At 42.3% G+C, this 23,834-nt stretch overlaps 1 protein-coding gene across 5 annotated transcripts; it reads left to right on the top strand.

The window, feature by feature from the left end:
- The first annotated feature begins 1,649 nt into the window (after positions 1-1,649).
- Positions 1,650-22,975, top strand: LOC135552452 (E3 ubiquitin-protein ligase rififylin-like). Of its 5 annotated transcripts, none has more exons than XM_064984092.1 (7): positions 1,650-1,855; positions 4,709-4,894; positions 5,566-5,991; positions 6,229-6,315; positions 10,674-10,884; positions 12,635-12,658; positions 16,649-22,975. In XM_064984092.1, the coding sequence occupies exons 2-7, from the start codon at positions 4,718-4,720 to the stop codon at positions 16,828-16,830; spliced, it is 1,107 nt and encodes a 368-aa protein (XP_064840164.1). In that variant the 5' UTR covers positions 1,650-1,855; positions 4,709-4,717; the 3' UTR covers positions 16,831-22,975. The 5 variants fall into 5 exon arrangements, with proteins under 5 accessions (XP_064840164.1, XP_064840167.1, XP_064840163.1 ...); XM_064984095.1 differs by having other exon boundaries at positions 4,674-4,894; positions 5,569-5,991; XM_064984091.1 differs by having other exon boundaries at positions 4,674-4,894.
- Positions 22,976-23,834: the final 859 nt, after the last annotated feature.

The raw sequence follows: 23,834 nt of genomic DNA, 5'->3' as shown, positions 1-23,834 counted from the left end.
TTATGTATGGTATGACGTGCTGTACGTCGTACTGTACGTTGTTATGGTTTACGACAGTGTGCTGCTTTACGTACGAATGGGTTGTCAGAATGAGTGGCACATGTCATTAAATGTCAGAGTGATGTACAATGTGAAACCGTGTAGATGTGCGTTCTTCTACAGCTAAGCTAGATATAACACTACTGTGGCAAATTGATCATAATGCATGGCAATTTGATCATAATGCAGGCCTACCAGAGTGGCCTACCATTAAAAACAATGGAGAAAATGCATTGCATAACATTTTAACATGGATATAGCTGTTCTATCATTCTGCCTACAGTAGCAGCCAATGTGTGGTTTTCAATGTAGGCCTACGTTCCATGACACTTTTGAAAAAATGCGGGGCTTGACATTAACCTGTTTATCGACTTGTCCTTTAGACAAGTAAGTGATTGAAAATGTTGTGTTGTGTGGTGCAAGAAATCACTTTACAAAATAAAATGCATTATTATTCCCATAAAATTATTACAGAGAATCAGACAAATTATGCTACCCCCTACCCCATGCCTATTGGCTATTTAGCTTGTTCAAGACTATATATATATGGTGCTTGGTCAGTCTCAGTGGAGGGAGAGAGCAGCAGACTGAGGGTCTGCCACTCAACATCCCTCCACTCTCCTTTTCCTTTACTGACACTGACCAAAAAGGGACACCGACTTCCAGCTGATGGCATAACTGGAGTCGCACCAAATTATATATGCCTCATGCACAAATTCATGTTGTTACTCCTATGAACAGAGAAAGTGAAATAGTCCTTGATATTAAAAAAAAACCCAGTGAACTTGATTTGCTCTCTGGACCCGCCGGGAAGGCAACGTTTGTACCTTCAGACATGAAATGGTTCAAAATGACAACAGTTCAGGGCAGCTGAATCGCGTGCACCTAGCTTCAACAGGCGGAGAAGAAAAAAAAAAATATATATAGAAGCACATGTATTTTTCGTTGGGTTTTTTACATAAATGTTTGTCGATCAACTAGGAATGGTTTGCAGATTGACCGGTTGGTGACCTCTGCTCTAGAAAATTGAGTAAAGTTTAATCTCGTGCTTCTCTCTGTTGGATGAGAGATATTTCTGCGCGGCAGTCTCGGGGCTACCTTGAGAGAGAACATTGCTCACATCTGTAATCGCTGCCAAATGTGTGAACATTTATGTAAATTTGATATTTTTGTAAATGCAAAAATGTATCTTAACAATTTAAATTTGTCATAATGGGGTATTGGGTGTAGATGGTTTATGAATTCAGGCTGTAACAAAAAAAAGTGGAATAAATCGAGGGGTATGAATACTTTCTGAAGGCACTGTATGATGGGGATATACCCGTGATAATCATCCCTTTGCAGTACTATGTTTTACTGCTACAACCAAATAGACATTCTGCATAAACCAATGGGTTTACAATGTGTGATATTTATTTGCAATGTAATTGATGGCATGTAATAACTTTAAATTGTTGAGGACTCTATTCATTAATCGCGTCGTTTTATTAGTGTCCACCAGAGGACACTACCTCCCTGGAAATAAAATGCTTGTAAAATTTATGAAAACTTTCGTACGTGTCTGCATTCAACGAGCGAGTTGAAATGTACGTGCACACGCATCAGCAACTCTCTGGGGCGATAGAAACTGGCCGGGGGAGTGTCACTGGCTAGAAGCACATTCTTCCTGTTTCACTCCAACTAGCTAACTTCGATTTATTCCTTGTCATTTTGTGAGTGTCGGAGAACATTAGCTCCACAAAAGTCATCCTTAGCTCGCGAGCTACTTGCCAGCTGCTGCTAGCACGCGTTTCACGACCCCGGGCTTCGTGTCGAGGTAGCTATGTCGATCATTTCACCTCGATAAAGTTAGCAGCAGGAGCTAGCTAGCTTCTAACGTTAGTTTACTAGCCAGCTAGTATGGGCAGATGGTCTGCGTTCGCTATTATCTGAACAGCTCAAATGTATTGGTAACTCAACGTAGTGAATTTACTTTTTGTGGTCTGTTAGTAGGCAAACAAGTGACTGACAACAGCAGATTAATGGGAACACGTATTATGAAAAAAGCTAGATTGATTTCGAGTCTTAACGTTACAGCTTTCTTTCCGGTCTTACTAAATATTTATTTGGGAGGATGATGGCGTGTCCATCTGTATGGGGACATCCCCCACAATTGTTTTGGTTTTGTGCCTCGTTCTGAGTGTGGTGGCTAACTACATACCGTATATATGGGTGGCTATATCTGTTTGATTGTGGACCCTATGTCTTTGTTTTGGACTTTGCGACCCTGCAACTATTGCTGTCACAGTGTAATGTAAGTTACAGAAGTTGAATTAATGTCCACTAAACCTAACTAACTAGGTATACGTAAAGCCTATTGTAGTGCAAACGGTGACAATTGAAACACTTGCTGTGTAGTCTACTCTGGTTTCTCAGTTCCTTTACAGTACACAAGTCATTGGACGAATGCGTCTTAAGTACATGGAGTTTCGTTAAGAGCTCCGACGCTCGGGTTGAACATTAACACGCATCGCTTGCGGTACGGTTTTGGAAGCATAAGGATTTCTTTCATATCAGCGAGAAACATTTTTTTTAAGTTAAATTGATACACACCTTTTTATATTGTTATTGTTCCCACACGGCCATCTATCCATGTTATACATCGTGTGTTTACGGAAGACGGTGTTAATTATTAGAATGCCAGAAACTGTACTTTAGTCGCCGAAAAATACCATTCCCCTATTTCTGCTCAAGCCATTACAACGAGCCCGTTCTCCCCAGTTAAGGTGCCACCAACCTCCTGTGGTGTACAGTGTCTATTTTGCATTTGTGGAATTATTTTGTGATGTGAAAGTAAAGGGCTTTATGTTAATAGAACCGTATCCCAATTGATAATCGAGTCACGTTTAGATGGAGTACTTGGCTGTTTTGGCTGCCAGAGCCAGTCATGCTATTAAGGAGCTGTTATTTTTAGAGGTAATCTTGGGCTACCCTGACCTAGGCCACTAAAGCCAGTCTACAGCCACTAAAGCCAGTCGGCATCAAATGGACACTGGGTGTGAAGTGTCTTCTTCTTTTTTTTCATCCAACTGTTGCTTAGCATTGATAGGGTAACATAGCCTATATCAGGGCAGAAAGTGCCTACTAGCCTGTAGGCTACTACTTTAGAATAAGGAGGGGGGACAGCTGTCTTTCACTTTGTATTATTATCAATCAGAAAATGTAACATTACATGGACATGGTCAGACTAATGTTAGTTTTTACAAGTGATTCCTTCATTGTACAACTAGGCTTCCTTAACTCTGCACTGCATTCAGGTGTGAAACCTTTGCAGTTGGCCCCTGGATGCCTGAGGCACCAAGTCACTTTTCCCTCAGCTGTTCACCACTTGATGCAGCCTGGTGGCAGGCATTTCCTTAGCAGCAGCTGTTGTGGATCTGCCTTGCTGTTGGTGGGTGCTGTTAGTTCTGTCTTGTTTGGGTCTCTATGGCAGTGTGTTTGTGTTTAGCCTAGCTATTAAGTTCCACAGTGGAACCAGAGAATAAAACAAGTGACTGAGAATTGGCCCTGCAGTAGTTGAAAACTGATCAATCCTATTGTCAATTCTTGAGAGATTGAGGGTGTAGCCTAAAGTTAGTTAGTTAGACCTCACCTTACATGCTGTAAGGCCTGTATGTATTCATAAAGTGTCTCAGAGTAAGATTGCTGATCTAGGATCCTTTTGACCTTTTTGATCATAATGAATATTATAAACCGGATGGTTTGTGCCCTGAATGCATATTTGCTGAAAAGCTTTGGTATATGACAAAGGTATTTTTACTGTTCTAATTACGTTGCTAACCAGTTTATAAGGCACCTCTGGGGTTTGTGGTATATGACCAGTATACCACGGCTAATGGCTGTATCCAGGCATGTGTAGTCATATACCACACTGCCTCAGGCCTTATTACTTAAATATTGCTTGCACAGGGGGACTTGATCCCAGATCAGCACTCCTACCGAATGCCAAGGTAACCTGTCTAAATGACTATCACCCCGTAGCACTCACATCTGTAGCTGTGAAATGCTTTGAAAGGCTCACATCAATCCCATTATCCCAGACCCCCTGGACCCACTCCAATTCACATACCGCCCCACCAGCCTGTGCTCCTGCAGCTCTGACTGAAAACAAGCTCTAAATTAATGATGAGAGCCTTACTTCTGGTAGCCAAAAGCCAGCTACCTGCTCTCCTTACTGACAAAAGTTTGAGGCCAACACCATTCACTTCACATCTCTCATTTCAATTGCAATCCCAGTGTCATTGATTGAGCTGTATAGGACATTGCACGTCCGAACATAATACCACCAATGCACTGTAACATCAGCACTTCAATTGTTTTTGATATATCCTAGCATACCTACTCAACCTCTCTTACAGCTCTTTCTCCACTGCATTACCCCAGCCCTTGCTCATGCCGTTCAAATAGCTCTAAAGTTTGCCCCACTCATACATACACTGCCTCTTTAGTCACTCACTACTCACTATGTTCATGATCTTGCCCATTCAACACATCCACAATCCTTACTCTTTTCTTTTTCTCCCACAAACTCTTAACTCAGTGGTCTGTCTTCACTAACCCACTCTCAATATTAACACGTGTGTGTGTGTGTACAGGTGGTGAGACCATCTAAGAGTTGGTGTGTTTCCAGGTGTGGAGCATGTGGACGTCCTGCTGTAACTGGTTCTGTCTGGACACTGCCACGGTGGAGGAGAGCAACAGCAGCATGCGTCACCAGGCCTATACTAACTCAGGTTACAGCAGCTACCCATCGCCCCCACTCCCGGAACACACATGCAAAGCCTGCGGAAGCCGCTTCGTCACCCTTGCCAGAAAGGTAAAAGGCTCTCAGCCCACCCTTTCCCAAATCCGGCCTTTGAGATCTGTAGAACGGCAGGTTTTTCATCCATCCTCTCTAATCAGTGGTTAATTCAGACCTGGCCAATTAGAAATTGATCAACATTGATAAAATACTTATCCAGAGACAGTTGAACTCATGGATATCATTTTTATGTCTCTGTCCAGTATGAATGAAGTTAGAGGTAGTTTCGTGAGCCCATACTAACTAGTGTTAGTGCAATTGACCGGAAGTCTACCGGAACGGCTAGCTTGCTGAGAAAAGAGAACCAGCAATACTCCAGACCTCAAGGCTTGACTCTTGACTATCCATGCTGCTCTTAGCTTTTTTCTACACTCTACAATACCTCCATTATCTAGTGGAGGCATGAAAAGGGTAAAAACCAATGCAATGGTTATGTACTTTAATGTACCGGAACTAGCCTCAGGGCAAGATTTGAACAAGAGGAGCATTTATGCTTCCTGGTCTTCAATATCTTGACATTACGTTGTCAGTGTCCGGTTGCAGCTGGAGTTGGCGCAAAGCCTGGGACAAGTTTTAAAAGGAACTCTTTTGGTCCCATAATTTACTGAATTATAACAGCCAGGGAGGGAAAATATGCTAACAGACACATGGTTGACAGTGATTGTGTGTCGGTCTCCTCTCCCCAGCAGCATGTCTGCGTGGACTGCAAGAAGAACTACTGCGGCAGTTGTTCGGCCCAGCTTGAGCCCCGGCAACGCCTTTGCCACACTTGCCAGCGGTTTCACGGCACGCTTTTCGAGCGCACTGAGCTGATGAAGCTCAAGGTGAAGGACCTGCGCGACTACCTCCACCTGCACGAGGTCTCAACACAGATGTGCCGTGAGAAAGAGGAACTGGTGGAGCTGGTCCTGGGACAGCAGACACCATCATCCTCTGGCCCAATCATAAACCCTCTGACCCAAACACAGACCCCCACCGTGACCCAGCATGAGACAACTCCTCTTCCAGCTCCCGATACTACCACCACCACCACCACACCCTCCACACACCCCCACCCCACCTCCACAGACAATGTCCCTTCACAGCCGCCACCCACTCAGGAGGGCAGTCAGGTGAGGCCCGAACCCAAGACAACCTACTATACCACACACGACTAACCCCTTACCCTTGTTTGTCTGTCAACCATTCATTTACAATTTTGTCCATTGCCTCACCTTTTGTGTTATGTAGCATTAACAATAGCTTGAGAATAGATTACTAACCTTCTGTATGGCCCCTTCAGTTAGAGCATGGCTAACTCTAGCTGGCTAATTAAGTGTTTTTGGTGTGTGGTGGGTTTTTGCTCGTAGACCCCGTCTGTGTTGTTGCCCTTGGGTCCTGAGGAGCCACTGGACACTGAGGGAGATACAGAGCTGCAGGGAGAGCAGGAGCTGCAGGTACTACAGCCTGACCCTGCTATAGTAGTACTGATGGCCCGAGCCATGGTACTACTATAGCAGCGATGGGAATCCTCTCCTTAGCCCTGGGCCTGTATTCATAAAGCATGTCAGAGTAGGAGTGCTGATCTAGGATCAGCTCCCCCTGATTCATTAGTCTAAAAGACAAAACAATTATATGATTTTTAGATCAGTGCTTGATTTTATTTTAAAATACATCAATGTTACACCAGGCAACAGATACATATACCAACATTTCAGAGGATTATAAACAGTCTAAATACTTGTTTCCATTGTGGTCCTCTATTGGTAGGCAAGGGCTGCAGTTAAAAAACAAGTGACATGGGCACTGCCATAGATTCATTCAATTATACAGTAGCCTTTATATTTTGTACACATTTAAATATTTGGCCATCTCAACATTAACCATGTCTTGCAGGAGTGTTTGAACCTACGACTGGCAGAAACGGTTTAAAAAAAAAATCTGACGGGAGTTTGTTTCACTCTACCACTGCTGTATATAAAAATGTGTTCTGACCAGTAAAGTTCTTGAATCTATATGGCACAAAGTCTGTGGCACTGCCTCTGGTGCCGTAGGAATTAGTCCCTAACCACATAAAAATAGTTTTTCAGATATTGGGGGGGACTGTACCCTACACTTACCCTACAATTTTATGGGCCAACTTCAACTGAATTACCCTTTTATCAACTGATAGCCGCTGTAGTTCACAGAGCTGAGGATGTACAACATGAGCCTGAGGTCTAAGATTCAGAATGACCCTTGACATTTTATTCTGAGCTGTCTGTAGCTTGTTCTTGATGAACTTGGGGAACCACTCTACAGTACCAGGTAGTGCACACAACCAAAAATCAAAGTGAGGCTACACTAATGCTGCTAAAAGGGTTTTCATGGTTCCTTTGTCTAGAAAAGTATTTCAGTTCTTGGCTCATACTCTGAGACACTTCATGAATACAGGCCCTGATCTCATATGGGTCTCAGAACCTGCTTAGGTTGCTAGATATATTTTTGTTTTTACTATGTGTGCCCTATACAGAATGAGAACAAACATTCTGTGAAATAGAGGCTTGTGACATTTACCAGATTTGACCTCCATTGACGCAAGATGGGTTTCCTCGTCGGAGCTTTTAACTGTGATGGCTAGAACCTGCTTTGGCAGGAAGTTATTGAAGGCTAGCATTCTCAGAAAGGGTAAAGGTTGATATGACGGATTTACTACGACTTACTATGTTAAATATTAACTAAATTAAGGAAGTTGACCGTTGTATTATTTGTTAGCAAATCCGCACAACCTCTCTGGTTAATGGTGGAAACTGGAATTGAAACTGTTTGTTGGATCATTGTAAATATTAGAAAGAGGAGTGTCCTATAGTGCCATTCAAAAGTTTGGACACACCTACTCATTCCAGGGTTTTTCTTTATTTTTACTATTTTATACATTGTAGAATAATAGTGAAGACATCAAAACTATGAAATAACACATGGAATCGTGTAGTAACCCAAAGAATTGTTGAACAAATCAAAATATATTTGAGATTCTTCAAAGTAGCCAACCTTTGCCTTTAACAGCTTTGCACACTATTGGAATTCTCTCAACCATCTTCATGAACGCATTCCAATTAACCTGTGTGCCCTGTTACTTTGTGGAATTTCTTTCCTTAATGTATTTGGGCCAGTCAGTTGTGTTGTGATAAGGTAGGGCCAGAAGATTTGGTATTTGCTATTTGGTAAATGACTAAGTCCATATTATGGCAAGAACTGATAAAATAAGCAAAGAGAAATGACAGTCCATCATTACTTTAAGACATGAAGGTCAGTAAATCTGGAACATTTCAAGAACTGAAAGTTTCTTGTGCAGTCACAAAAACAATCAAGTGCTATGATGAAATTGTCTCACATGAGGACCGCCACAGGAAAGGAAAACCCAGAGTTACCGCTGCTGCAGAGGATGAGTTCATTAGAATATCTGCACCTCAGATTGCAGCCCAATTAAAAGATTCACAGAGTTCAAGTAAAAGAAATCTCAACATCAACTGTTCAGAGGAGACTGCGTGAATCAGGCTTTCATGGTTGAATTGCTGCATAGAAACCACTAAGGACACCAATAAGAAAAAGAGACTTGCTTGGGCCAAGAAAGACGAGCAATGACATGAGACCGGCGGAAGTCTGTTCTTTGGTCTGATGAGTCCAAATTTGAGATTTTTGGTTCCAACCGCTGTGTCTTGTGAGACGCAGAGTAGGTGAACGGATGAACTCTGCAAGTGTGGTTGCCACCGTGAATCATAGAGGAGGATCCACGGGTGCTTTGTTGGGGACACTGTCAGTGATTTATTTAAAATTCAATGCACACTTAACCATTATGGCTACCACAGCATTCTGCAGCAAAACACCATCCCATATGGTTTGTACTTAGTGGGACTATCATTTGTTTTTCAATAAGACAATGACCCAACACACCTCCAGGCTGTGTAAGGGCTATTTGACCAAGAAGGAGAGTGATGGAGTGCTGCATCATTTTTTTTATTGAACCTTTATTTAACTAGGCAAGTCAGTTAAGAAAAATCCTTATTTACAGATGAGCTGGACTCCACAATCACCTGACCTCAACCCAATTGAGATGGTTTGGGATGAGTTGGACGACTGCAGGGTAAAGGAAAAGCAGCCAACAAGTGCTTAGCATATGTGGGAACTCCTTCAAGACTGTTGGGAAAGTGTTGCTGGTTGAGAGAATGCCAAGAGTGTGCGCAGGTGTCACCGAGGCAAAGGGAAGAAGGATCACTCTTGGAAGAGTCTCAAATATATAAAATATATTTTGATTTGTCTAACACTTTTTGGTTACTACATGATTTCATATGTGTTATTTAATAGTTTTGATGTATTCACTATTATTATTGAATGAGTAGGTGTGTCCAAACCTTTAACTGGTATTGTATATGTTTACTGTTCTTGGCTTCTGTGCCAGTCTGCCGTCTGTTCATTGTTAATCTATCATTCTCGCCTGTTATGTTGGTGGTGATGGGGTAAGGGTTTTGAATGGGTGTCAGAAGGCCAGGGTTGGTTAGGTTTTGGTAAAATACGAGGTGGACATAGACCAAGGATAATGGTTTCAAAACTATTTTACTTTTTAATTGATAATTTTAATTTAAAATTTCATTTTAAGAGGTTACCATATTTTTGTAAATTTTTGCCAACATGCATTACAAATGTATTACACCACATGTTTTAATGTATTAAACTTTGGCACATGCCATTAGGCTATAGGAGGATTGAAAGTGTTAAGATACGGCTCTGATAGAGTAAGGGTTGGGGTCAAGATATGCTCTGCGTTTGCTGAAGGACAAGTGTAATTTCAGACTTTTGAGACACCCTTTCAAATTATTTTTTCATCTTGACATGATATGGTGAGTTTAGATATATTTAGTTTACTCATACTGTAGGACTGTTTTAGACCCTCCAGTGCCACTGTGCTCAGACAGAGTCCCATTGTTGAGCAGTGTTTTGTTGTTTGATGGCTGGCTCTCCATGTCTACATGGTGTGCCCCATTATTCACATGTCTGTCAGAAATGTAGGCCCTTGTAGCCAAGCAGTAATCTATTCTTATCCCCACTGATGGATTTCAGCTTTGGCATGTAAATGTGGCGTGTTGCCATTTCCTGCACTGTGGCTGTGAATGCCCCATGTGACTGACTGTTCCTCTTAATACAGTTTGGGTCGGGCTAGCTAAACAAGATAGTTGATGTTCGCAAATTGTCGACCTAGAAATAGATCTCAAAGAACCAAAATCCATCTTGTGTAGGTTCTAGGCCCGTCTTCAGTGTCTAAGAGCAGTAGTACTGATCTAGGATCAGTTCCCCATGTTGTTAATAATAAGGTTCCAAAAAGACTAAACTGATCCTAGATCAGCACTACTTTGAAATTCTTTATGAATATGGGCCCAGTTCACAGTTAGTGTATGGATGGATCCCTTTAATCAGTCATTCTGACATTCAAACATAATGGCTGTCAATGTGATGTGATTGTTCACGATTTCTGTCTGACCTTAGAAAATCAGGAATAGCCTATCATTTGTGTCATTCCATTCTAATGAACCTGTAACCTTTTTCACTAGATTTTTATTTTATGCCAATCAAGCGCGCGTTAAGAAGGGTGCAACGTACTGAACATGGCTGTTAAAAAATGTCAGGAATCGAGCTGAATTGATACCTGACTCTTAAATGCACAAGTTGGTTATAGATCAATGCATGTCCGTTTTACAGGCCCTTAACACAATGTATCTGAACGTTCCACAACATTGTTCACTATTGAATGCAACTCTGATTTTGTTATGCTGTTGCTCAGTCCTCAGACACAGATGAGGTGCTGGCACCAGGCCGCAGGGCGTCGCTGTCAGACCTGGCCACGGCAGACGACATCGAGGCCCTCAGCGTCCGGCAGCTCAAGGAGATCCTAGCCCGTAACTTTGTCAACTACAAGGGCTGCTGCGAGAAGTGGGAACTAATGGAGAGGGTCACCCGCCTCTACCATGACCAGAAGGACCTCCAGAATCTGGGTAAAGGAAGTTTTACCTGCAATGATAGTGGTATATGGTTGTTTTCCCTACCGGCAACATAGTTGAACTGGGATGTATTTACTAGGAATGAAACGGAATCAAACAGGACGTAACTGGGAGGGACATAGGACGAAGCTATGCGGGACATTCTGAATTTGTCCAATAAGAACCTTGTTTTTGTTGAAAAAAAGATTGTTGCAAAGCAGTTTACTACGATGTGCACTAATAAATACACCCCGGATAGTAAGTTGTTCTGGATAAGTGTATGCTAAATTACTCAAATTTAGAGGACTGTAATATGAGACATCCTGTTTGAACTTCTATTCTACAGAAGCTCACTGTTTTCGCTTACTCACTTAGCTAGGTTACTGTCTAGGTTACTTGACTTGTTCCATATTTTGTTACAGCCTTATTCTAAAATGTATTTTAGAATAAATAACAATAGTCACTCTGACAGACCTCCAGAGTTATTCTGTGGAGATGGGAGAACCTTCCAGAAGGACATCCATCTCTGAAGCACTCCACCAATCAGGCTTTATGGTAGAGTGGCCAGACGGATGCCACTCAGTAAAAGGCACATGACAGCCCGCTTGGAGTTTGCCAAAAGGTACCTAAAGGACTCTCAGACCATGAGAAACAAGATTCTCTGGTCTAATTAAACCAAGATTGCACACTTTGGCCTGAATGCCAAGCGTCACGTCTGGAGGTAACCTGGCACCATTCCTACAGTGAAGTGTGGCGGTGGCAGCATCATGATGTGGGGATGTTTTTCAGCAGCATGGACTGGGAGATTAGTCAGGATCGAGCGAAAGATAAACGGATCAAAGTACAGAGATCCTTGATGAAGACCTGCTCCAGAGTTGGGGTGAAGGTTCACCTTTCAGCAGGGCAATGACCCTAACAACACAGCCAAGACAACACAGGAGTGGCTTCGGGACAAGTCTCTGAATGTCGTGAGTGGCCCAGCCAGAGCCTGGACTTGAACCCGATCTAACATCTCTGGAGAGACCTCAAAATAGCTGTGCAGCTACGCTCCCCATCCAACTTGACAGAGCTTGAGAGGATCTGCAGAGAAGAATGGGAGAAACTCCCCAAATACAGGTGTGCCAAGCTTGTAGCGTCATAACCAAGAAGACTCAAGGCTGTAATCGCTGCAAAAGGTGCTTCAACAAAATTCACCAGTAAAAGTGTCTGAATACGTGATGTGATATTCCCATGTACATTTGCAAACATTTCTAAAATCCTGTTTTTGCTTTGTCATTATGGGGTATTGTTTGTAAATTGAGGTGGGGGGACGACAATTATAATAATTTTAGAATAAGGCTGTAACATGACAAAATGTGGAAAAAGTGAGGTGGTCTGAGTACTTTCCAAATCCGCTGTATATAATTATTAGAACCCCCGATTCCCACTTCAACTGAGGCAGCAACACTGCAGGCTCCATGGCAACTTCCATCCCAATATGTTTGTAGTTTCACAAATTGTTGTGAAAATTCACAAATTATGGAAAGGCAGCTAATGATATGGCATGTGCATTTGTTTGTCTGATTTGAGGCTTGACACATGCAACATGAAATACCTCTCAAATTAAATGTTTTACTATCACTGAAGTTTATATCTTGTAAAACAACAGGGAATTTGTTAATTGACATTTTTTTGGTTTTATTATTCCATTTTTGAAAATGAATTGCATCATTCAATGAAGTGTTTAACATGCTTTTTTCATTTTATTCTTCCCTGTATCCTCCAGTTTCAAGTACAAATGACGGCACAGGTGAGCCCCCGCGCGTTTAAGGCAATGCAAAGCTCCCCAAGATGAAAGCTGAAACTCTTCCGTTTGGCATGACAATGGTGAAAGTGCCTTGAACAATCAATTATGAGCTTTAGGTATTATAACTCTCCGATTAATAAGTTGGTTGAGTGTTAACTTCTTATGGCTGCAGGGGCCTCAGTCTGTTGCTAAAATAAGCATATTATTATTAATAGTATTGGATAGAAAACACAGTTTCTAAAACGGTTTGAATGATGTCTGTGAGTATAACAGAACTCATATGGCAGGCAAAAACCTGAGACGAAATCCAAACAGGAAGTGAAAAATCTGAGGTTGGTCGATTTTTATTTTAATTTTATTTTTTAACCCAGGCCAGATTGAATTCACAGTAGGATATGAAGTTGCACTTCCTAGGGCTAGATGTCAACCGTCTTTAGAAACTTGAATGAGGCTGTGTTGTCGGACTGAATAAGAGCTGAATGAGTCAGGTTACTGGCAGTGAGCCATTTCCTGGTCACGCGCATTCCACATGATATCAACCTACGTTCCATTGCTCCTCTAGACACAGGAATTCTCCGGTTGGAACTTTATTGAAGATTTATGATTAAAAACATCCTAATGAAATGTTTCTTTTTGAAGTTTTTGTCCGAAGTAATGCTCGACCTGCACGAGCATTTGGATATGTGTACCTAACGTGCTAACAAAAGTAGCTACTTGAACATAAATAACGGACATTATCGAACAAATCAAGCATTTATTGTGGAACTGCGATTCCTGTGAGTGCATTCTTGATGAAGATCATCAAAGGTAAGGGAATATTTATAATGTGATTTCTGGGTTCTATTGACTACAACATGGCTGCTAATTTTATTATTTTTCTGAGCGCCGTCTCAGATTATTGCATGGTTTGCTTTTTCTGTAAAGTTTTTTTGAAATCTGACACATCGGTTGCATTAAGGAGAGGTACAGTGGGGCAAAAAAGTATTGTCAGCCACCAATTGTGCAAGTTCTCCCACTTAAAAATATGAGAGGCCTGTAATTTTCATCATAGGTACACTTCAACTATGACAGACAAAATGAGAAAAAAAAATCCAGAAAAATCCAGAAAATCACATTCTAGGATTTTTATAAATTTATTTGCAAATTATGGTGGAAAATAAGTATTTGGTCACCTACAAACAAGCAAGATTTCTGGCTCTCACAGACCTGTAACTTCTTGAAGAGGCTCCTCTGTCCTCCTCTGTCCGTGTTGCCCAGCAACAGCATCAAAACATCACTGCTCGAGAGGAGATCTGCATGGAGGAATGGGCCAAAATACCCGCAACAGTGTGTGAAAACCTTGTGAAGACTTGCAGAAAACGTTTGACCTCTGTCATTGCCAACAAAGGGTATATAACAAAGTACTGAGAAACTGTTTTTTATTGACCAAATACTTATTTTCCACCATAATTAGCAAATAAATTCATTAAAAATCCTACAATGTGATTTTCTGGATTTTTTTTCTTCTAATTTTGTCTGTCATAGAGTTGAAGTGTACCTATGATGAAAATTACAGGCCTCATCTTTTTTAAGTCAGAGAACTTGCACAATTGGTGGCTGACTAAATACTTTCTTGTCCCACTGTATATCTATAATTCCATGTGTATAACTTGTATTATCTACATTTTATGATGAGTATTTCTGTTGAATCGATGTGGCTATGCAAAATCACTGAATGTTTTTGGAACTAGTGAACGTAACTCACAAATGTAAACTCAGATTTCTTACATTTACATTTAAGTCATTTAGCAGACGCTCTTATCCAGAGCGACTTACAAATTGGTGAATTCACCTTCTGACATCCAGTGGAACAGCCACTTTACAATAGTGCATCTAAATCATTTAAGAGGGGGGTGAGAAGGATTACTTTATCCTATCCTAGGTATTCCTTGAAGAGGTGGGGTTTCAGGTGTCTCCGGAAGGTGGTGATTGACTCCGCTGTCCTGGCGTCGTGAGGGAGTTTGTTCCACCATTGGGGGCCAGAGCAGCGAACAGTTTTGACTGGGCTGAGCGGGAACTGTACTTCCTCAGTGGTAGGGAGGCGAGCAGTCCAGAGGTGGATGAACGCAGTGCCCTTGTTTGGGTGTAGGGCCTGATCAGAGCCTGGAGGTACTGCGGTGCCGTTCCCCTCACAGCTCCGTAGGCAAGCACCATGGTCTTGTAGCGGATGCGAGCTTCAACTGGAAGCCAGTGGAGAGAGCGGAGGAGCGGGGTGACGTGAGAGAACTTTGGAAGGTTGAACACCATACGGGCTGCGTTGTTCTGGATGAGTTGTAGGGGTTTAATGGCACAGGCAGGGAGCCCAGCCAACAGCGAGTTGCAGTAATCCAGACGGGAGATGACAAGTGCCTGGATTAGGACCTGCGCCGCTTCCTGTGTGAGACAGGGTCGTACTCTGCGGCTGTTGTAGAGCATGAACCTACAGGAACGGGCCACCGCCATGATGTTAGTTGAGAACGACAGGGTGTTGTCCAGGATCACGCCAAGGTTCTTAGCGCTCTGGGAGGAGAACACAATGGAGTTGTCAACCGTGATGGCGAGATCATGGAACGGGCAGTCCTTCCCCGGGAGGAAGAGCAGCTCCGTCTTGCCGAGGTTCAGCTTGAGGTGGTGATCCGTCATCCACACTGATATGTCTGCCAGACATGCAGAGATGCGATTCGCCACCTGGTCATCAGAAGGGGGAAAGGAGAAGATTAATTGTGTGTCGTCTGCATAGCAATGATAGGAGAGACCATGTGAGGTTATGACAGAGCCAAGTGACTTGGTGTATAGCGAGAATAGGAGAGGGCCTAGAACAGAGCCCTGGGGGACACCAGTGGTGAGAGCGCGTGGCGAGGAGACAGATTCTCGCCACGCCACCTGGTAGGAGCGACCTGTCAGGTAGGACGCAATCCAAGCGTGGGCCGCGCCGGAGATGCCCAACTCGGAGAGGGTGGAGAGGAGGATCTGATAGTTCACAGTATCGAAGGCAGCCGATAGGTCTAGAAGGATGAGAGCAGAGGAGAGAGAGTTAGCTTTAGCAGTGCGGAGCGCCTCCGTGATACAGAGAAGAGCAGTCTCAGTTGAATGACTAGTCTTGAAACCTGACTGATTTGGATCAAGAAGGTCATTCTGAGAGAGATAGCGGGAGAGCTGGCCAAGGACGGCACGTTCAAGAGTTTTGGAGAGAAAAGAAGAAGGGATACTGGTCTGTAGTTGTTGACATCGGAGGGGTCGAGTGTAGGTTTTTTCAGAAGGGGTGCAACTCTCGCTCTCTTGAAGACGGAAGGGACGTAGCCAGCGGTCAGGGATGAGTTGATGAGCGAGGTGAGGTAAGGGAGAAGGTCTCCGGAAATGGTCTGGAGAAGAGAGGAGGGGATAGGGTCAAGCGGGCAGGTTGTTGGGCGGCCGGCCGTCACAAGAAGCGAGATTTCATCTGGAGAGAGAGGGGAGAAAGAGGTCAGAGCACAGGGTAGGGCAGTGTGAGCAGAACCAGCGGTGTCGTTTGACTTAGCAAATATGAACTCGATCAAACAAAATGTACATGTATTGTGTAACATGAAGTCCTATGAGTGTCATCTGATGAAGATCATCAAAGGTTAGTGATTAATTTTTTCTTTGTGCTTTTTGTGACTCCTCGCTTTGGCTGGAAAAATGGCTGTGTTTTTCTGTGGCTTGGTGGTGACCTAACATAATCATTTGTGGTGCTTTTGCTGTAAAGCCTATTTGAAATCGGATACTGTGGCGGAATTAACAACAAGATTACCCTTTTAAAACGGTATAAGACACATGTATGTTTGAGGAATTTAATTTATGAGATTTCTGTTTTGAATTTGGCGCCCTGCACTTTCACTGGCTGTTGTCATATCATCCCGTTAACGAGATTGCAGCCCTAAGAAGTTTTAACAAGTTAGTATTTAATGAAATGTGTTTCTGTGTAAGGGTGTTTTTTCCCTTGTTTCTTTCTCTCAGACCCCAGTGGTACCCCTGGCCAGGAAGAGAACCTGTGTAAGATCTGCATGGACTCTCCTATTGACTGTGTCCTGCTGGAGTGCGGCCACATGGTCACCTGCACCAAGTGTGGCAAGAGGATGAACGAGTGCCCCATCTGCAGGCAGTATGTGGTGCGCGCCGTTCACATCTTTAGAGCCTGAGACCTCCTAAGCCTTGGGAATCCCCCCCACCTACCTCCCGTAAATTAACAAGGGACTTGCTACATGTGGCCTTACCTACCACCCATAGGGCGGCAGGGTAGCCTAGTGGTTAGAGCGTTGGACTAGTAACCAGAAGGTTGCAAGTTCGAACCCCCGAGCTGACAAGGTACAAATCTGTCGTTCTGCCCCTGAACAGGCAGTTAACCCACTGTTCCTAGGCAGTCATTGAAAGTAAGAATTTGTTCTTAACTGACTTGCCTAGTTAAATTAAAAATTATATTAAAAAAATAGGCTAGACCAGGGGTATTCAACTCTTACCATATGAGGTCCGGAGGCTGTTGGTTTTCTGTTCTACCTGATACATATTTGCATCTACCTGGTGTCCAAGGTGTAAATCAGTCTGTGATTAGAGGGGAACAATGGAATGAAAGCATTGGAACTGGCTTTGAGGTCCAGAGTTGAGTTTGAGGGGACTAACCTCCTCTCCCTCCAGTTCTCCACTGCTCTGATGGTCCTGGAGACCCAGAGTACTGGTTCCCCCTGCTGGAGGGATGACCAGGGGAGGTTATACCTTGAAGAAACCACACAAACCCAATGACTGGACATGGGCACTTCCTCCTTTTATTGATCCTACAGCTCATATCTTAAAGCCAATAAGGATATTATGTCATATTATTAGAATAAGAGTGCCTAATAACATATATGCATTTTTCCTTTGGAGACCTACTACTAGTAAATACAGTAAGGGGTCATATATGACCCCTTACTGTATATGTATGTATGTATGTATGTATGTATGTAAGAAGGAACTGTGTGTATACACACACACACACACACACAGTTCCTTCGGAAAGTATTCAGAACCCTAGACTTTTCCCACATTTTGCTACATTACAGCCTTATTCTAAAATGTATTCAGTTATTTTTTCCCCCTCAACAATCTACACACAATACCCCATAATGACCAAGCAAAAACGGTTTCTTAAAAAAAAAATGTTTGCTAATTTATTAAAAATGATATAAAACTGAAGTATCACAAGTATTCAGACCCTTTCCTCAGTACTTTGTTGAAACACCTTTTGGCAGCGAATACAGCCTCGAGTCTTCATGTGTATGACTCTACAAGCAGATCCTGCAGATCCTCTCAAGCTCTGTCAAGTTGGATGGGGAGCGTTGCAGCACAGCTCTTTTCAGGTCTCGAGAGATGTTCGATCGGGTCCATGTCTGGGCTCTGGCTGGGGGTATTCAAGGACATTCAGAGACTTGTCCCAAAGCCACTCCTGTGTTGTCTTGGCTGTGTGCTTAAGGTTGTTGTCATGTTGAAAGGTGACCCTTCTCCCCAGTCTGTGGTCCTGAGCACTCTGGAGCAGGTTTTCATCAAGGATCTCTCTCTATTTTGCACCGTTCATCTTTCCCTCGATCCTGACTGGTCTCCCAGTCCATGCTGCTGAAAAACATCCCCACATCATGATGCTGCCACCACGCTTCACCGTAGAGATGGTGCCAGGTTTCCTCCAGACGTGACGATTGGCATTCATGCCAAAGAGTTCAATCTTGGTTTCATTCGTCCAGAGAATCTTGTTTCTCATGGTCTGAGAGTCCCTTTTGGCAAACTCCAAGCAGGCTGTCATGTGCCTTTTACTGAGGAGTGGCTTCCGTTTGGCCACTCTACCATAGAGGCCTGATTGGTGGAGTGCTCCAGAGATGGTTGTCCTTCTGGAAGGTTCTCCCATCTCCACAGAGGAGCTCTGTCAGTGACCATCAGGTTCTTGGGCACCTCCCTGACCAAGGCCCTTCTCCACCGATTGCTCAGTTTGGCAGAGCGGCCAGCTCTAGGAGGAGTCTTGGTGCTTCCAATCTTCTTCCATTTAAGAATGATGGAGGCCACTGTGTTCTTGGGGACCTTCAATGCTGAGAAAAAAAACATGTTGTACCCTTCTCAAGATCGGTGACTCGACACAATCCTGTCTCAGAGCTCTACTGACAATTCTTTCGATCTCATTGCTTGTTTTTTGCTTTGACATGCACTGTCAACAGTTGGACCTTATATAGACAGGTGTGTGCCTTTCCAAATCATGTCCAATAACTTGAATTTGCCAAAGGTGGACTCGAATCAAGTTTTAGGAATAGGATAATCAATGGAAACAAAATGCACCGGAGATCAATTTCGAATCTCATAGCAAAGGGTCTGAATACTTATGTAAATAAGGTATTTCTGTTTTTAATAAATTAGCTTTGTCATTACTGGGTATTGTGTATAGATTGACGAGAAACATTTAATTTAATCGTAACAAAATATGGAAAAGGGGATGGGGTCTGAATACTTTCCGAATGCATTGTATAAGCCCCAAGTGCTCTTAATAATGGATTGGATTCATGTAACTGTTAGAGTTGAACCCCAGTAAAAGGGAAAGCAGTTACATTAGTGGTTGAGCTGAGAACACATCCATAGGATTTCTCTGTGTCTGTCGTTACTCTGCATTTGGAAAAGCAGCAACATCCCCTGTGGCGGTCGAGTTTAAAAGCTTTAAGTCTGTTAAGGGTTCAGAGCTTGATAAGTTACAGCGGCCAGGGAAATACCTGCAGATTGGGGCTGGCTGGCTCACATTCTCCCAGCGTGCCGCTTGTGCCTGGGGCCTCCAACTCAAAAGTGTGTTGCTGTGTGCCAGAAATTAAATGCGTGCTTGTTCTGTAACCCATAGACACTGCATACATTGTTTCTCAATTAAGCCAGTTGACATAAGCAAAGTTGACAGACGTTCACTCAATCCCTCTGCTGTGGAATCAGGTGGACACACGGTTTTAGTGCTTACACTTTAGCCTGGTCCCAGATCTGTTTATGCTGAATTGCCAACTCCTATGGTTATTGTCATGTCAAACCGAGAGTACCCTGAAGGAGAGGCCTTTTTCCCCTATGCAAACAGCACTACCCACCATACTTTGTACGTACACACTACGGGTGCCATGCACGGACCGTGAAGGTGACCAGGACCAGAAACGTCCTGACCAGCGCAACAAACTAATGAGGCAGAATTACTTAAGAAGCTTCTGACCTAAGGGGTTTGCATGACAACGACCATAGGAGTTGGCTATACAGCACAAACAAATCCGGGGACCTGGCTACTTATGCTGACAGTGGGAGAGAATATGTGGATCAGTGGTCCTTCACTACTCCAACTATATCCAAGTGCTTTATCCTTCCAATACTCAACCGCTCGTTGACTGTATTGATATCTTTCAACGTTGACCAAAGGCCCTTACCCATGCTATATTATTTAGAATTTAGATAAATCCAACCATGTCAGGATAGCCTGGTGTATAGCTGGATCTAGTTGTGCATAATATGCGTTTTCATGACACCAGTACATGAAAGATGAGTTGTCAAAAGTACAAGCAGATATTTGGCATTGCCCAAGATGAAGGTTAACTCTTAAAGACATCTCATCTGTTTGGCTAAGTACCTTAACTCCAAGATTATTTAATTAATGGAGTTGAGTGCAGACCTGAGTTATTTAGAAAAAATATATATTTACGAACCTCCAACTCCTTCGAGTCGCTGTGCAGTTGATACTTACATTTTTTTCAAATTCTTAATCCCGTACCATGTTTGTCCTCTGTTTGCATGCCTTTCTTTGCTGAAATCCATACTTTTTAATAAAACTTAGTCAAATACAACCACTGACTGTTTCCTTTTGAGATTTAATTGACACATGCGCATTCACGCTTAGAACAACAGCAATGAAAAAACAGTCGGTTGTATTTTGATTAACGTGTAATTAAAAGTAGGCATTTTTGCAAACAAAGGCCTGAAACAACAAAGATAGGTACACGGTAAGGGTTTAAGTATTTACATTTTTGAAGAATCGACTGCATAGTGAGTTGGGAGGTTCAATTAAACTCTAGTCTGTGCTCAACTTTGAGTTGATGAACTTGGCTACGGTTTGGCATGAGTCTAAAGGTTCAACAATGGTGAAAGTGTCTTGAACAATGCATTGTCCATGATCAGCTATAGGTATAACTCTCTGATTTAATGACAGGTAGTTGAGTGGTTTGCATACTCCAGTGCTAGACCTCCAGTCCCTCCCTATCCCTACTGACCATAATGAAAGAGACTCTTAATAAGTGGCTTTCAAAAACCAGCACCTTTATTCATGACAGTGAGCACACAATGTACTTTTGAAAAGAATGCAACGTTGTGAAATCGTGTGCTTGATCGGTTAGATGGAAAATGTGTATTGTCAAGATGATAGAGCACTAAGCTACATTAAATCAATTAAGCTCTGTATAGCATAAGGAAGGAGTCTGGAATTAAGATGGCTCCTTTTTGTCCCAAATTTCACCCTCTCCCCAAAATAGTGCACTATATATAGGGGATGGGGTGCAATTTGGGACACCGGCATTGTTTGATGAAAAGAAGTGTACTTGACCTACAGTACCAGTCAAGAGTTTGGACACCTACTTATTCAAGGATTTTTCTTTGTAGTGAAGACAATGTAGAAAATAGTAAAAATAATCTATGAACTAACACATGTCATCATGTAGTAACCTAAAAAGTGTTAAACAGAGATTCTTCTGAGTAGCCATCTTTTGCCTTGATGACAGCTTTGCACACTCTTGGCATTCTCTCAACTAGCTTAACATGGAATGCTATTCCAACCGTCTAGGAGTTCCCATATGCTGAGCACTTGTTGGCTGCTTTTCCTTTACTCTGCAGTTGTCCTCGTCATCCCAAACCATCTCATTTGGGTTGAGTTTGGGTGATTGTGGAGGCCAGGTCATCTGAAGCAGCACTCCATCACTCTCCTTCTTGGTCAAATAGCCCTTACACAGCCTGGAGGTGTGTTGGGTCATTGTCTTGTTGAAAAACAAATGATAGTCCCACTAAGTGCAAACCAGATGGGATGGCGTTTTGCTGCAGAATGCTGTGGTAGCCATACTGGTTAAGTGCGCTTTGAATTCTAAATAAATCACTGACATTGTCACCATCACACCTCCTCCATGCTTCATGGTGGAAACGACATGTGTAGATCATCCGTTCACCTACTCTGCGTCTCACAAAGACACGGCGGTTGGAATCAAAAATGTCAAATTTTGACTCATCAGATCAAAGGACAGACTTCCACCGGCCTAATGTTCATTGCTCATGTTTCTTGGCCCATGCAGGTCTTCTTACTCCTTTAGTGGTGGTTTCTTTGCAGCAATTCGACCATGAAGGCCTGATTCACGCAGTCTCCGCTGAACAGTTGATGATTAGATGTCTGTTGCTTGAACTCTGTGAAGCATTTATTTGGGCTGCAATTTCTGAGGCTGGTAACTAATGAACTCTAATGAATGGAGCCAGTTTCATCATAGTTTCTTCAAGTGCAGTCGCAAAAACATTCAGTTCTTGAAATGATCCGGATTTACTGACCTTCATGTCTTAAAGTAATGATGGACTCATTTCTCTTTGCTTATTTGAGCTGTTGTTGCCATAATATGGACTTGGTCATTTACCAAATAGGGCTATCTTCTGTATACCACCCCTACCATGTCACAACACAACTGATTGGCTCAAATGCATTAAGAAGAACTTTTAACAAGGTACACCTGTTAATTAATTGAAATGCGTTCCAGATGACTACCTCATGAAGCTGGTTGAGAAAATTTCAAGAGTGTGCAAAGCTGTCATCAAGGCAAAGGGTGGGTACTTTGAAGAATCTCAAATATATTTGGATTTGTTTAACCCTTTTTTTGTTACTACAAAAACTATTTCATAGTTTTGATGTCTTCACTATTATTGTACAATGTTGAAAATAGTAAAAATAAAGAAAAGCCTATGAATGAGTAGGTGTGTCAAATTGACTGGTACCATATTTTCCTTACTGATAAATGAGGCCTTTTGAATTTATATTTACTTGACTTTGATTTTTAGGTTGCGATTAGATTTTTAGCATCTGCGAAAGAGTTCATTGAATGTACGGGCCTTGAATTTACAGATGTGACTTGTCTTTATTTTCCACCAGATCTCTTAACAGCATTTCGAGCCAAACATTCTATTTTCTTAACTGCTTTGATACATCTCTGAAAGACTCTTTAATATAAAAACTACCAAATAATTGTAGGTACATTCTTCTGAATTTCTTCTAATAAAAATATTTCCACATTTTCTTTGTCTTAGGCCTATTATTTACCCAGAGAGTGTCACAGTAGACTATGAATGGTGATAACTGGTTTTTCCAGTCTGATGACTCGGGTTGGGGTGTGTGTGCATGTACGGTAAGATGGAATCCCATGAGTTCACCTCACTTAAAGGGAACTTCTCAGATTCCTATAATTACCTTGACTATAATGTAGTGCTCTTTGAGAGGATGGAGCAGCTGTATTTTGTTACAGATGGTTGCTTTCTGCTCCATAGTGAAATGTTTGTCAATCAGTAATTAAACTAAGCAGTCCAAGTATTTAAAATGGACTCATGGTATGCCTTCAATAAATTATTTGGTCCTAGTTTTTTACAGTTTGAATGATCCTTTTTCTGGGAATGTGTTCAAACTAATTGTAGAGATGTAGTGTTTTTGTATTTGAATATGCAATAGATTATTACAAATCTGAAGTGCGTCATGCACATTATTATACCCCTCAAGCACATGCCAGAGTAACCATACATCATTTGATATACTTGTATTTTGTCTGATTTGACAGATAGCAACTGGTTTCATTTTCACTCATTCAAACAGTATCTGCATTTTCAACACAATGTAAGACTATCAATTTGGTGTAAAGACTAATAATTTTGTAGACAGCCATGTATTCTACTTTCCATCTACAATGAATGCAAGGTTACAGTGAGCAAACCACATCCAAGTACATGGAGGGCATTTAAGCCAATAGACAGACAGGAGTGCCACCTTATGGTAACAATGATTTACATAAACATTTTAGTCATTTGGCAGACACTCTTCCAGTGACAAACAGTTAGTGCATTCATCTTAAGGTAGCTTAGGTGAGACAACCACATATCACAATCG

This window comes from Oncorhynchus masou, chromosome 13, assembly GCF_036934945.1.
Source record: "Oncorhynchus masou masou isolate Uvic2021 chromosome 13, UVic_Omas_1.1, whole genome shotgun sequence".
NCBI lineage: Eukaryota > Metazoa > Chordata > Actinopteri > Salmoniformes > Salmonidae > Oncorhynchus > Oncorhynchus masou.
Note: the sequence above shows the minus strand (reverse complement) of the source record. Positions and strands in the feature narration are given on the sequence as shown.

Excerpts from the sequence above, each read along its gene's own strand:
- LOC135552452 (XM_064984092.1), top strand. The coding sequence starts at position 4,718 with ATGTGGACGTCCTGCTGTAACTGGTTCTGTCTGGACACTGCCACGGTG. Across the intron at positions 5,992-6,228 it reads CCACTCAGGAGGGCAGTCAG|ACCCCGTCTGTGTTGTTGCC; the intron begins GTGAGGCCCGAA and ends TTTTGCTCGTAG. Across the intron at positions 6,316-10,673 it reads AGGGAGAGCAGGAGCTGCAG|TCCTCAGACACAGATGAGGT; the intron begins GTACTACAGCCT and ends GCTGTTGCTCAG.